This window comes from Choloepus didactylus, chromosome 16 (genome assembly GCF_015220235.1).
Source record: "Choloepus didactylus isolate mChoDid1 chromosome 16, mChoDid1.pri, whole genome shotgun sequence".
NCBI lineage: Eukaryota > Metazoa > Chordata > Mammalia > Pilosa > Megalonychidae > Choloepus > Choloepus didactylus.
Window position 1 is genome coordinate 76,331,457 of NC_051322.1, and position 15,121 is coordinate 76,346,577.

Here is a 15,121-nt window from a genome sequence, read left to right on the forward strand (position 1 = left end):
CTCAGGATGTCCAAACCCTTTCCTCCCTTCAAGTATCAGCTTAAATGCCACTTGTCAGAAATCCACCCCTCTCTGATCTACTAGACTGGCAGAAAACATTCTCCTCTGAATAGTAAAATTCTTTAATTTTGAACTTCTCATGGCTGTATGTGTCAGTATTACAGTCAAGGACATACATGTGTAAGTACATTAAAGGAAGATGCTATATAAGATACATCTGAATTTCCCTTATCCTGATAGTGATCTCATAATAGATACTTAATGAATGGCTGTGAAAAAATGGGGAGAAGTAATGTGTTGACTATACTGCTTCAAAAAGCTACAAGTGCTGCAGAACTGTACAGCAATGTGAGGGACATTCCTGGGGACAGTATAGATGAGTTCTGGAAGCATCTATGTTGGTATCTCTGTGTTTAGTTCTGTTGGATCAGGTGGAGGTGTAAAAAAGCCCCTTTACCAAAAATGGCTTTAGCAGACTGAACCAGGAGCCCATAATGAAATCAACACCATAAATGGGATCTATAGACAACAGCAATTCTACATTTTCAGTTTCATCCCCAGATATTTCATTCCACATCTCACCTTTGAGAATTCCAAGCTGCATTGAAGTTGAGTGCACCATGAAAATTTACCCTTTCTATACTTTTGCTTATACAATCCCTTTGCCATGAACTCCATACTTCTGTTTCATGCCTTAAATTAATTGTCATTTCTTCTGTGAATTACTCCTAACTCTCCAGGGTTTTCTCATAGATAAAAATGGTGCTATTACCTATTTCATGGATTTGCTGTGAAGACAAAGCAAGATAATGTTATCATTGCTAGTTGTCCCTCTTGCCAAGGGAAGTTCTGGTTTATGCCAATTTTTATGGCGTAAATATTAATAGTGCTAACTTTCCTCTTGAAAGTGCCCTAGTTCAGATGATAAAATATCTGATTTTATCATCTGATAAAATATATGAAGGACCTAAGTATATGAAGAACCTAAATATATTAAGAACCTAATATATGAGGAACTTCAGTGCTTGATAAACGGAAGTTCTCCTCTCTGCTAGAGAAGTACCATGTTCATAATTCTGCTCTAACACTCTTATGGATTGAATCATGCCTATGACAAAAACATGTGAATGTCCAAATCCCCAGTCCTGCAGATATGGACCTATTTGTAATTAGGATCTTTGAAAATGTTTTTACTTAAGGTGGGGCCAAACTGAATCAGGATGCGCCTTAATCCAACATGACTGGGGTTCTTGCAGAGGAAATTTGGACACAGTAGAGGAGATGGGAAGAAAGACAGTCATGTGACATAGGTGGAAATTGAGTTATAGGTTACCAGCAAGCCATCACCAGAATGCTACAGACTTTAGAGAAAGTATGATCCTGCTGAGACCTTAATTTTTAATTTCTAGCCTCCAAAACTGAGACAATAAATTCCTGTTGTTTAAGCCAACTGGTCTTTGGTATTTTTGTACAGCAATCATGGCAATAAAAAAAAAAAAGCACAGACTAAAACATATATCTTAATGCAACCACTCCCTCAGTAGACTATGAGACTTTTGGATAGTTCATTTTTTTATTCTCAAGTCCTGGGATATAATAAGTGATCAACATACATTCACTGAACAAATAACTGATGACACACTGCTATAATAGGGAACTACTGAAAACTAGTTCCAATTCTGGGTTATGGGAAATCTCCTGAGCATAAGTATGAGCTACCTGAGATTAATAGGGCAGCATTAATAGTCCAGTTTTATTAAGATGATGAAAGTGGAGTTAATGATGGCTAAATGGTATGCCTGTGTTCTCTTACTTTAGAACTATTCATGCTGGGATTAGAACTAATTTGCTCCTGTTACATAGTCCCATACTTACAGAATAGTGAAATGTACAGCATTGTAGGAAGTGAAGGTGAGATCAGAACTGGGGAATAGAATTGGGGAACTTCTAAAGGACTGGGTTAATGACTGCCTTCCTTCTGGTGATTGGATTATATCCACTAGTCAGAATTTAAATAGGATTATACTGTGAAGCACTTGTTGGAAGGAGATCTTCGAGGTCAGAGTGAAATGTCTCAACTTACTGATAAAATTTGAAACAACTAATTTCAGATAGTCTATGGTTTTAAAGAACCACATTTTTTCACTAAATCAAAAAAAAAAAAAAAAAAAAACTGTAGCCACTTAATGAAGAGAGTTCTTTTGGCACTTTAATGCTGCTGTGTGTCTTTCAGGGAAACATTTTTCCTGCTTTCAGTTGAGTTTTTCTGTTTTTTTTTATTTTTCTATTTTTTCATTGTAGCTTAATGAATATCAGGGCAGATTTTGACAGTCAAGCTATTGTATTTTACTTTCCCTCTTCATACACAGAATAGAATATTCTTGGATTGATAGTTAACCTTATTGTCCAATTAACAGCTTTCATGTTCTCTGTTTTGCTATAGCTCTCTTTATAGCTCCTTTCACATCTTGGTTCCTTAGGCTGTAGATCAAGGGATTGAGCATGGGTGTGATCACAGTGTAAAAAACTGCAATTATCTTGCCCCCAGCTTGAGAGGACTTTGACTGTGGTCTCATGTACATGAAGATGGCAGTTCCATAGAACAAAGCCACTACTGTCAGATGGGAGGCACAGGTGGACAGTGCCTTATGCCTCCCAGAGGCTGACTGCATCCTGAGAATAGATACAAGGATTCTGGCATAAGAAACAACAATGAGGAGGAAAGGGATGAAGACAATGATGATACTGAATATGAAAACAACCATCTCAGTGAATGAAGTGTCAGTGCAAGCCAACCTCAGGACAGAAGGTACTTCACAGAAAAAGTGATTCAGGACATTGGGGCCACAGTATGGCAAACTCAAGGTGAGGGCATTGATAACCATGGAACTGAGGAAGCTGATGAACCAAGAAATGGCTGCCAGTTGGACATAAGTGCTTTGATCCATATTGACAGTGTAATGAAGAGGATGACAAATGGCTACATATCGATCATAAGCCATAACACCAAGGAGAACACATTCAATCATTCCAAAGGAGAGGGAGAAGTACATCTGAGTAGCACATCCAGAGAATGAGATGGTCTTTTTCCCCACCATGTTGGATAGCATTTGTGGGACATTGGTGGATGTGTAGCAGATGTCCAAGAATGATAAATTGGTAAGAAAGAAGTACATGGGAGTATGAAGACAAGGTTCTATCTGGATAATAATGATGATAATCACATTACCAACAACAGTTAATAAATAAAAGAAAAAGAACATAATAAATAGAGTGACTTGGATCTTTGGCTGTGAGGAGAGGCCCAGGAACACAAATTCTGTCACAGTGAAGTTAGTTTCTATCACACCCATTTTTCAGGCCACCTTTCTTTCAAATTGCCATCTTCTCACCTGAAGACAAAATCAAATGCCCTATACATCACAGGATTGAAACACAAAGCATAATAAAGGAGAAAAAATCTTGATCTGGGTTATATTTTGAGTACATCAGTTTTATTACAAATGTAACATCTATCTTCTGTCTCTGGAAGAAATGTTCTCCAGATGAGATAAGAATATCAAACTCAAGTAATCAGTACACTGAATCAGATATTTTTTTAATTTTCTTAGATGGAATGCTCCTTGACCTGTCAATAGTCTTTGCAAATCCTATTTATTCATCAAAGCCTATTCACACTCCATATACTTCATAAAGATTTGATTTTGTTTTTGTTCAACACCTAAAAATAGAGCAGCTTGATGCAGTGTCAAGCAGAAAGCAATGGAGGGCATTGCTGCATGTGCTACCATCTAGCCTATGAAGAAAGGCAGCCTGTGTTTCTTCCACGACATTGTGATGTGAATTTCTTATGCTTCATCCTAAAGAACAGCCACTGTGCACAAAAACAGCAGAAACTGTCATGGAGCACACTAATTGCAATTTCTTCCAGCTTCACCATTTCCATGTTAAGGGATCTTGAGCACTTTCATTATGTTTAAGATGAGCATAAGGATAGAACTAATTGTGTAGGATTTTTTTTTGAGGATTAAATTTAAAAAATGTATACAAAGCATGCAAGACAAAGTCTACACCCAAGAAGAAATCAATATAACAGTAACTATCATTAATAGCAATGGAATATACAGTGATGCTACATTTTTTTGGAATTCACTTCTCTAACACACACATTTCAGGAAAATATTATTAATAAAAAGGATCCACACAAGTTAAAATTAAGATGTTTAGTCACTGAGAGCCCATAGACCCCACCCTATGTATCTTTATTCTTAGTTTATGCACAGTGTTAACAAGTTTGACTAATTTCTCCCAGTCTTTAGCAAATTAAAACAACAATTAAGACAGATACAGAGTAATGAGAAAACCTAGAGGCAGGTACAGTTGCATTAGCAAGTAGAAGCTGCCAATCATTCATGCATTTGCTAATTCATTTCTTTTTATTTTAATTTTTTCTTCATTTTTTTTTCCTTTACAAAATATATTTTTGATAATCTAGTACATATCAGAAACTGGATATATACTTCTAAACATTCCTGACATTCTCAAAACTCTCAGTGAATTTACATTTTAGTGGAAAGTTGAAATAAAGGAATCAAATTGGTTCCAGAGAGAGTGGAGAACCTTACTCAAGAAGACATTTAAGAAACAAGAAGTTGCAGGTCATGAAAAGACTGCATTATGCAAAATATATTCTTTCAAATGATATTGAGTTGCACATAATATATTTTAGAGGGTTTTCTTATATTCTTATTGATAACAGTGCTTTTAAAATCACAAATAATTCTGTGAACTGGTAAACTACATTACCTAAATATGAAATTTACAGATTAAAGAAGAATAGAATAGGAAAAAGGACAGAGAATTCAAGGCATAGCCCTGTTTTCATCAAAGATAACAGGAATGGGAGTTACAGAATTTCTTTCCATTTCCTCAAAACAGCCATTAGGAAGTTCTTCTGTAAATAAGAAATATTTTAGTGATTTTTAGAAGTGATTATAATGACAGCACATGATACCTGAAGTGAGTTTCTCAGTTGACAAGCATCATGATGCACTATCAAGGACCATGTAGCTAGTGGTGAGGCAGACAGGACTAGATACCTATCTCTACCACCCACTAGCTAAGAACACTTATGCAATTCAGCTCAGCAATCCATGCCTCATTTCCCTCATCTGTAGAATGGGTCAAGAATAGCATCTACCTCACAGGTTAAATGAGGTAATGCATGCAAATAACCTAAATGCATATAAAGAACTTAAAACATAGTTATGCAATTAGTAAGGGCTCAATATGTGTTAACCATTATCATTATGCATTTGATTCTAACTGGAACCATGTTAAGTGTGTAGAACTGGAATTCTGGCATGCCCTAGAATAGCAGACACTAAGGCTTCAAGACACTCAGCAACTTGCCTGTGATAAATTGAGAAATTCCTAAATATTTGTGCAAGAATCTACAACAAATATGTAGATTCTAGGGCACTTGACTTGCAAGTGATTCCAGCATCTTCTAAATCCTTAGCCTCAACATACTTCTCTGCTTCTAGGCCCAAAGGAGAGTTACATGCAAATATAACCCTAATGGGAATTAGAAGCACTGCTCTAGATGGACATGGCAGGTACACTTGAGGAGAGGTAGGATATTGCTAGTTCTCTTAAGCAGGGTGTGCCGGTTTGAATGTATTGTGTCCCCCAAATGCCATTATCTTTGTAGTCTTGTCAGGGCAGACATTTGGTGCTGGTTGTATTTGCGTGGAATGTGCCCCACCCAGCTGTGGGAGATGATTCTGATGAGATGTTCCCATGAAGGCGTATCCCCTCCCATTCAAGGTGGGCCTTGATCAGTGGAGCTATATAAATGAGCTGACTCAGAGGGAACAGAGTGCAGCTGGGAGTGATGCTTTGAAGAGGAGCAAGCTTGCTAGAGAGGAGCATCCTGGAAGAAAGCCGTTTTGAGGCCGGAGCTTTGGAGCAGATGCCAGCTGCCTTCCCAGCTAAGAGGTTTTCCGGACGCCATTGGCCATCCTCTGGTGAAGGTACCCAATTGCTGATGGGTTGCCTTGGATGCTTTCTGGCCTTAAGACTGTAACTGTGTAGTGAAATAAACCCCCATTTTATAAAAGCCTATCCATCTCTGGTGTTTTGCATTCTGCAGCATTAGCAAACTAGAACAGATTTTGGTAACAAGAGTGGGGTGTTGGTGCTGCAGAGTTTGCAAATACCAAATATGTTGGAATGGCTTTTTAAATGGATAAGAGGAAGATTCTGGAAGAATTGTGAGAAGCTTGATAGAAAAGGCCAAAACTGCTTTAAAGAGACTGTTTGTGTTAATATGGACTCTAAAGATACTTCTGATGAGGTCTTGAGCAGAAACCATGAATGTGTTGTTGCAAACTGGAAGAAAGGTGATCCTGTTTTAAAGTGGCACAGAATTTGGCAAAATTGAGTCCTGGCATCAGATGGAAGGAAGAATTTGAATGCGACAACCTGGAATGCTTAGCTGAGGAGATCTCCAGGCTACATGTGGAGGACGTACCCTGGCTTCTCCTTGCAGCTTATAGTAAAATGCGAGTGGAAAGAGATAAACTTAGAACTGAACTCTTGGGTTCAAAGAAACCAGAACTTGATGGCTTGAAAAATTATGGGCTTCCAGTGGGTAGAATCCCAGAAGCTACAGCCCAATGTGAGGACAAGCCAAGATTGGATAAGGAGTTAAGCAGAAAGGATTTGTGGAAACTCTTATTGTCTGATCCTTTGACCCCTGCATGCTTCATGCAAAGCCAACAGAATTTTTGTGAGGTCTTTATAGACAGAGCCATTGCTGGTCTGGACTGGAGGAGACAGACAAGGAAAAAATTGTAGGAAAAATTTCTTCAAAGACAGAGCCATGGAGGTTGAGGTCTGGAGTCAAGAGGTCTCAGGCTGGGAGAGAGGAGCAGCCCACATGCATGGAAAGGGTGAGTTTGCCCTGGAAGTCAAGGGTGGGCTTTCTGCCTCTATGCTCTGGAAGAGTTTTGCCATCTGAGGTCCCAAAGAGGGTGGAGCACATTCCCAGGGAATTGGGGAGAGCCTGGCTGCCACCACACTGTTCTGAAGGGGTTGAGTGTGTGTCCTGGAGATGGAAGGGAATCCGGGAGCTGCCCCAATGTTTGAGGAGGGTGGGGCCGAGAAGGTGGTCTCCCCAATGTGTGGAAATGTTGAAGCACTCACCCAAGCATTTGCAGAGAAAAGGGCTGCCACAAAGGCACTTAGGAAGCATTAGACTCCCGCTCTCTCAAGCCCCAAGGATGCAACATTTTTCTGTTAATGACTCTCAGACTTTGAAATCTAATGGACTTTGTCCTGCAGGTTTTAGGAACTGTTTTGCTCCTGTTAACCCTGTTTTCCTTACTGTTTCTCCTTATGGCAATGGAAATGTTTATCCTATGAATGTCTCCCCTTTGTATGTTGGGAGCACATGAGTTGTTCTAATTCACAGATCCACAGCTAAGGCAAGATTGTGCCTTGGGACTGACCACGCCTAAATTGATTTTGATGGGATCTTGTACTTAACTTTTGCTACTGAAATGATTTAAGTTTTTGTGATATTGTGATGGAATGAATGTATTTTGTATTTGGAAAGATAATGTCATTTTGGGGTCCATGGGGTGGAATGTGACGGTTTGAATGTACTGTGTCCCTCAAATGCCATTATCTTTGTGGTCTTGTGGGACAGACATTTTGGTGCTGGTTAGATTTGCTTGGAATGTGCCCCACCCAGCTGTGGGTGATGATTTTGATGAGATGCTACCATGGAGGTGTGGCCCCACCCATTTGGGGTGGGCCTTGATCAGTGGAGCCATATAAATGAGGTGGCTCAGAGAGAGGGAACTGAGTGCAGCTGGGAGTGACATTTTGAAGAAGAGCAAGCTTGCTAGAGAGGAACGTCCAGGGAGAAAGCCGTTTTGAGGCCAGAGCTTTGGAGCAGATACCAGCTGCCTTCCTAGCTGGCAGAGGTTTAGTGGACGCCATTGGCCATCCTCCGGTGAAGGTACCCGATTGCTGATGTGTTACCTTGGATGCTTTGTGGCCTTAAGACTGTAACTGTGTAGTGAAATAAACCCCCGTTTTATAAAAGCCTATCCATCTCTGGTGTTTTGCATTCTGCAGCATTAACAAACTAGAACAGACACTGTCTCAGTAATCACTCTGTACTTTCTATTCCAAACTATCAATTGTTTATACAAGGAAGCTTAAATCTGGGATGTATTTACTAAGCTCACTTACTATATTTTTGTTTTGCCTCTAAAGAAACAAAGAACTGATAAAATAAATTTTCTGGTCTATTACTCAAAAATTCTTCTGAGAGGGATAAATATTTTAATGAGACTTCAAAAAATAAGGTGATTCAGATGGCAGCTCATTGTAGGGGTACAGAAAGAAGGGAGAGCATCCCCATCAGAAGATAGCTTATGTATCACAATCTTCACATGGGAGAGAGCTAGTGAGTTTAATGAACAAAGAGATATAAATACAGATGGCATGGAGTGAGGTGTCTGCAGAATTGTCACCTGATCACAAAGCTCTTTTGGAATCATACTAAGGATTTTGACCTTTAAAGCATTACAAATGGAAGGCAAGGTCATTATGAGGGAGGTACTGAATCAGATTTATACACACAAAGTTAATTCTGGCTACAGGCTAGGAAATAAATTGAAGGGGAGCAAGTACCCCTTCATGAGATAGCTTGAAGCTGCTATGAACCCCAAAAAAAGACTATGTTCTTTTCATGCATTCCTGCGGGTACAGACCTATTGATTATTTCAATTGATAAGTGAATTCAAGCTGGGTTTTAATCACCTTATTGGAGTTCTTTATAAGAGTAAAAATGACACACAGAAAAAGCCAAGAGATGAAATTAAGAAAAACTGATAGAGAAAAGCCCCAGAGATTCTAAGAGAGGACCCACAGAAGTTCAGAGAGGAAGTCACTGGACCAGAAGCTGAAAGCAATGAAATCCATGAGCAAAGGATGAGCAGACACTAACCATATGCCTTCCCATGTGAGAGTTCAGGTATCGTCCTGCTGATGCCTTGAATTTGACACTTCCATGGCCTAAGAACTGTAATTTGTAAATTAATAAATTCCCATTGTAAAAGCCAAACTATTTCTGGCATATTGCATTCCAGGAGCTTTAGCAAACTGAGACACTTCCTAACTAGACGCTCTCTGAAGTCCTCATTCCTCTGTAACCTATTAATTACAATCCTTTCATAAAAGTAAGGAAAGGAGGCAGTGTGAAGTTCAAGAAAGAATGTCTAGGGATTTTATGAACTGTGACCTCTTCCTGGAACAGGAGCCAGATATTGTCAGTCTCAACATCCTTGTCAATCAGGAATTTATAATTGCATAACAATTTTCCTCAGGGTAATGGGAAAGTCTGACGACATGGTGCTTCAAAGTAGATATTGTTCACAAAATCTTCCATGCCCTATTTTTAACACATGAAATTAAAAATTCTTAGTTTTAGGTAAATGAATCTGATGAAAGCTTTTAATGCTCCATTAGAAGACCCAATATTATAGTAATCATTTTGACTTCTGTGTACAGTACAATTTTACTGCAAATTCATCACATTGTATTTTAGCACTAAAACTATTTAAAATAAATAAAGAGGTAAACTAAACAAACAGACAATGATATGTTGGTATATTGCAAAGATGGCTACATTTCTTTACAGGTTCTCATGTCAATCATGGAGTCTGCTTTTCCACTCCTCTAATCTGGCATGGCCTTTTGGTGTGCTTTGGGCAGTAGTATGTGCCATATTCTCTGCCATATTAATTCCCAAACAGCCTGGGTCTCAGAGGTTTTGAGAGATTCCCCTCTCACTTTTGGAATCCTGTCTCCACCATGTAAACAAAAAAAAAGTTAGCTTCCTAGACATCTGGCCTTGTCCTCTCTGTTTTCCCAGTTGACAGCAAGCTGGTTACCAGATATGTAAGGAAGGCCATTCTAGATCATCCATCGCAACTGAGCTAAGAGCTGAGCACAGACAATTGAGCTGAGCAAGCCTAGCTAAGAACAGACAGGTCTGGTACAGGCAGAATGTAAAATTGAAATTACACCTGATCAAATCCTGATTCCACCACTTGGAAACTCTGTAATCTTGGGAGTGTCTCTTAGGAACACATCTACCTAAGTTTCTTCAACTTTAAAGGTTAGGAAAAATATCTATGTCATAAGATATAGTGAGGATTAAGGAAAATATAGTTGAATATTCCAGTGTCTGACATAAAATGATACTTAACAAATGGCAGCTATTTATATGCTGAGTGAGAGAAATAATACCTCACTTACTCATAATAACTGAGCTTGAGGAAGAAAAATAAGAGTAAGTTTCTACTACGAACAATAGAGGCCCAAATGGGTTATCATTCAGAATCTTCCTAAAGTACATTAGTTTAACTTGTAACCCTCTCCGTGTGATTTGAGAAAGGAATTTCAGGCTTGGAAATACAAAGTTCACTGGCACAGGACTGAGAAGTTCTTTGCCTAAAAATCATCCCTGACACTAATTACCTGTGTTACTTTAAGAGTCTCACCTTTCCTCTCTAGAACACAACTCACCATATTAAAAATTGGGATGTACACAGAAATCACCTTTCTATGATTCCATTTTGTTAACATCTCTTGTCGAATACATCTTAAAATAAGAATAGAGAACTTCAACTATGACAATATGATGTTGGGGGAGAGATTAGCAATCTTTTCACAGGCATATATCTTTGGATACAAGGGAAGTTATCACTACAACCTTGTTTGAAGTGAGAGACACAATGTACTGAAGAAAACATGACTGTTTCACCTCAAGAGATACGTTTTTATAGTTGCTCCTGTAAAAATAGATCATGTAAACTTGTGTATATTCTATAACTACTCTATTCCTTGATTCTTTATCAACAAATAATTATTGGCTCTTAAATTTTTGGAATCAGGACCTCTTAGGAACTTGATAAAAGCAAGCAGAGCCCCACTAAAATACACATCTTTAGAAACATAAAATATTGGAGGGATTTCAGATTGCCAGAAAAATTTTCATACTTAAAAGATGCTTAAATTTCTTTCCAGTGTTAACATTCTGTAATTATAAGAGAAGAAAAGTAGGTATATCAAATTTACCATATTTAAAACTGAATTCCTATATTTCACTTCCAAAATTCAATCAATCTGCTCATTCCTCAGATCAGTAAATAAAATTCCACCATTTCAACTTCATGGGGAAAATTTGGGGCATTATTCTACTCCCTTTCCCCATTACAATCTCTTCAATCTCCCAGGAATTCTTGGTGCAATTACATTCATAACAAATCCTTAATCTGACCATTTCTCACCACCTCCACTACTACCACCTGAGTGTAAACATCATTTTTGTCAAGCATATTGCAATAATCTCATAAGTGTCCACATCTCTCAGCCCCTGCTGTCTATAACCTTCAGTCTTTTAATTAAAAATGGCAGATCATGTCACTCCTGTACCCTGTATGTGCTCCCATTTTACTCTAAAGTCAAATTCCATGCAATGCACCCAGGTCCTTCCATAAGCTGGCCCCTAAATTAATAAGTGTTTTCATTTCTGAACATTCACTCTGCCCTAGCCTGGATGACTTTTTCTCTGTTTCTCAAAAATTCCAATGACACCCCAACATCAGAGATTTTGACTTGCTTCTTTACTCTTCCTGGAATACATTTCTCCCAAGTAATTTCATGGCTTACCCACATGACTTTTAAATCTCTTTCAAATGTTGTTTTCTCACTAAGGCCCAATCTTATCACTGTGTTTAAAATTCATGCTCACCTCCACCAAGTCTCTCCATCCTTGTTACAATTCTTAGCCTTTTCTCTAAGTTCCCTTTTACCTATTTTATTCCTCTTACTATTAGAATTATTAAGTTTATTACATTTTTCTCACACCAGAATGCAACATCAAGGGCAGATCTTTTTTTTTTTTCAGTATTGTGACTCCAACACATTGAACAGTTTCTTTAACTAATGGGCACTCTATAAATATTTCCATGAAGAATAAATGGGTAGTTTTATTTATGTTCAGAAAAAAATCCACCGTCATGTGGATTTTCACAGATCAATGTGCTATGAGACTATTAAGAAGGAAGAGTAAGTAAAAGAGGGGGCTCTTTCCCAAGACCTCAAATCTATCTTGAATTCATAATGAATTCAATTAATATGTGAAAAAATGACACAGAAAATATCAGATATCATGTCTTCTCAATAAGTTTCATTCCTTATAGCAGTCCTGCTCCCTACTTCTTTCAAAATTCCATTGTGGTATTGCAACTCTCTTGCACCTAAAAATCATACCAGCAAATGAAAATGCCTTCTACCGATAGCAGGGAAGCATCACTAAGTGTCAGAAGCATGCCACACATTTTGGTCCCCTTGATATCTCCACTATGGGAGTTGGCCCCAGTGCAACTACCAGACTGAATTTCCAATTTTAATTGAGGGCCAGATACATGATTGGATGGCACATTATTTTAGAAGGGAGCATTTGACAGTATGAGTATGAGAGTGTGTGAGCTTGCATGTGGATGTGTGTGTGAGGTACAACAGTGATGCTTTGAGAGCCTAGCCAAGACACTGAAGCTCCATTCCTAATGTCAGCTAAGGGCATGTGTCTACCCCTGATTCCACTTACTTGCGCTTGTTCAGAAAGGCAATTTCCTGGAAATGTCACTCTTTTCCCTGTCTTCTGATGTTTTGGAGTGCCTTTGCTGGTGCAAATATATGTATTTATTTCATAGCCCTTAGGGATTCCTTCCATGCAAGAACCCAGAAAAATTTATCTAGGACCACAAACTCTCAATTATAATTCATTAGTATTTTGTAGATGATATATTATTTAGGATATGATGAAATAAGGGGTGCTTTATTACAAGTTGACTTTATGGATATACCAGAACATAAATATTAAATGTTTCTGATCACAGAAATTTTAGAAACTGTGCTAATTAAATTTTCTAGAATATATCATGTGGTCCATAATTTTATTCCTTGCCATATGATCCTTGCTCTGACTACACTAATCCTTTCTTGCCTTGTCCTTCAGCAAACTCTGACCAATCCTTGGAAAACTATAACAGGAAATTTTAATGCAGGTACAACAATAAATTTTAGAATACTACTACAGGTATGAAATATGATGTAACACAATAAAATATTCTTCATTTTAATTATAGATGCATCACAATTGATATGAACAAACAAAGAAATACAATCATTCATAAAACTTGTTTGTTATATAAAACTTGCTTCACCTAGTAGAGACTGTCACTCTGAATCTTGCCCTTAGGTTTAAAGATTTTTAAATCTACCTATATTTTTCTATGTATCTAACTCTCTAAATATCATCTATCAAGCTATCATCTAATTCTGTCTCTCTCATACAGCAGATATAGTTTTGCTCTTGATACTTTAATTTTGGAGGAAAATTTATATTGCTGGAAACTCATAGTGATCCCAGGAAAGATGCTTGTTCTTTCATGCACCTAAGAAAGTCTGTTATCTTTATATCATGGCAAGCCAGGAGACAAGAATCAGAAAAACTAAATAAACAAAACATATTTCTAGCTCATTTAATAGTATGTCACTTTCTTAAAACTTCCTAACTCATTCTGTCTCCCAAAAAGGAGTGCATTACCTCTGAAATCAGAATTTCTAGTTTACCTACCTAAATGTTCTCCTAAGAATGATATGATCAAAGCCTGTCATTAAAAAATATGTAATCCTAATAATGATTCCATAACCAGTTGAAACATTCCCATTTTCACAGAACCTTAAAAAATTCTACAGACAATTTATGAACTGTTAAGTGGAAATAAAAATAATTTCATCTTTTCTTTTAGGAATATCAAAATATGAAAACTTTTATTGACTATGTCCCAAGCAAGAAGAAAGCAGTTTTTTTAAAACACAGGCTTATTTATCCTGCAACATATTTAAAACACACTTAAATACATTAGTACCCAGCTTATAAATACAAAAACAAGGTGCTTTTACCACATTATCTAGTTATTCCCTACTCAATAGTTTTATTTGTTTTTGAGAGTTCCAAATGATTACAATGACATGGAGAAAATTTGTAAAATTAGAACCATTGTTTCTCAAGTATTTTCAATTGAGATAACTTGGCTCTGTACAGTGTTTTCCTCAGGGCTTCCTTCACATCTTATTTCTTAAACTATAGATCAAAGGGTTCAACATTGGAATGACCAAAGCATAGAACACAGACACCATTTTATCCCTTTCCAGGGCATAGCTAGTGACTGGTCTAGAGTAAATGAAGAGAATTGAACCATAGTATAGAGTGACAGCTGTCAGATGAGCACCACAGGTGGAAAAAGCCTTTAGACAGCCTTGGATACAGTGGATATTCAAAATGGCAGCAATGATTAAGAGACAGGAGGCAAGAATAAGTACGCTTGGAGTGATGACATTGGAGGCAAGTATGAAATAAAGCATGGCTTGGTAACTCTCCTTCACATCACATGCCAGCTACACTAGTGGGGGCAGATCACAGGAGAAATCATCAATGACATTGTTGTCACAGAAGCTCAGGGTAAATGCTTTGCTAGTGATGATAGTTGAGTTAAGAAAGCCACCAAAGTATGAAGCTGCAAAAAGACTGGCACATAACCTCGGGGACATTGCCTGGGAATAAAGCAGGGGGTTGGCAATGGCCTCATAGCAGTCATAAGCCATGGCAGCCAACAAGTAACACTCACTAAAACCAAGTCCCCCAGTGAAGAAGAACTGAGCCAAGCAACCAGCAAAGGAGATGCTTTTGTCTTCAGAGATGTAGATCATCAGGATTTTGGGGGCAAAGAGAGAAGAGTACCAGAGGTCTAGGAATGAGACTCCCAATAAAAAAAAAATACACAGCTGTGTGGAGTTGAGAATCAGCACAAATCAGAAAAATCATGGTAATGTTCCCCAGGAGACAGAAGACATAAATTATGAGGAGGATCAAAAAAAGTATTCTTTGAAACTGCAAGACAGCTGTGAACCCTAAAAGAATGAACTCCTGCACTTTGGTGAAATTTTTCTCTTCCATTGACTTTGGGTT

General features: G+C 37.9%; 1 protein-coding gene and 2 pseudogenes across 1 annotated transcript; 1 reads left to right on the forward strand and 2 right to left on the reverse strand.

The window, feature by feature from the left end:
* LOC119511347 overlaps window positions 1–15,121 on the forward strand; it is a 56,616-nt pseudogene that overhangs the window by 28,518 nt on the left and 12,977 nt on the right.
* LOC119511824 (putative olfactory receptor 2B8) lies at window positions 2,421–3,353 on the reverse strand. The gene has a single exon (XM_037806339.1). It carries the CDS (start codon window positions 3,351–3,353, stop codon window positions 2,421–2,423), a length of 933 nt encoding a protein of 310 aa, XP_037662267.1.
* Window positions 14,144–15,109, reverse strand: LOC119511349 (annotated as a pseudogene).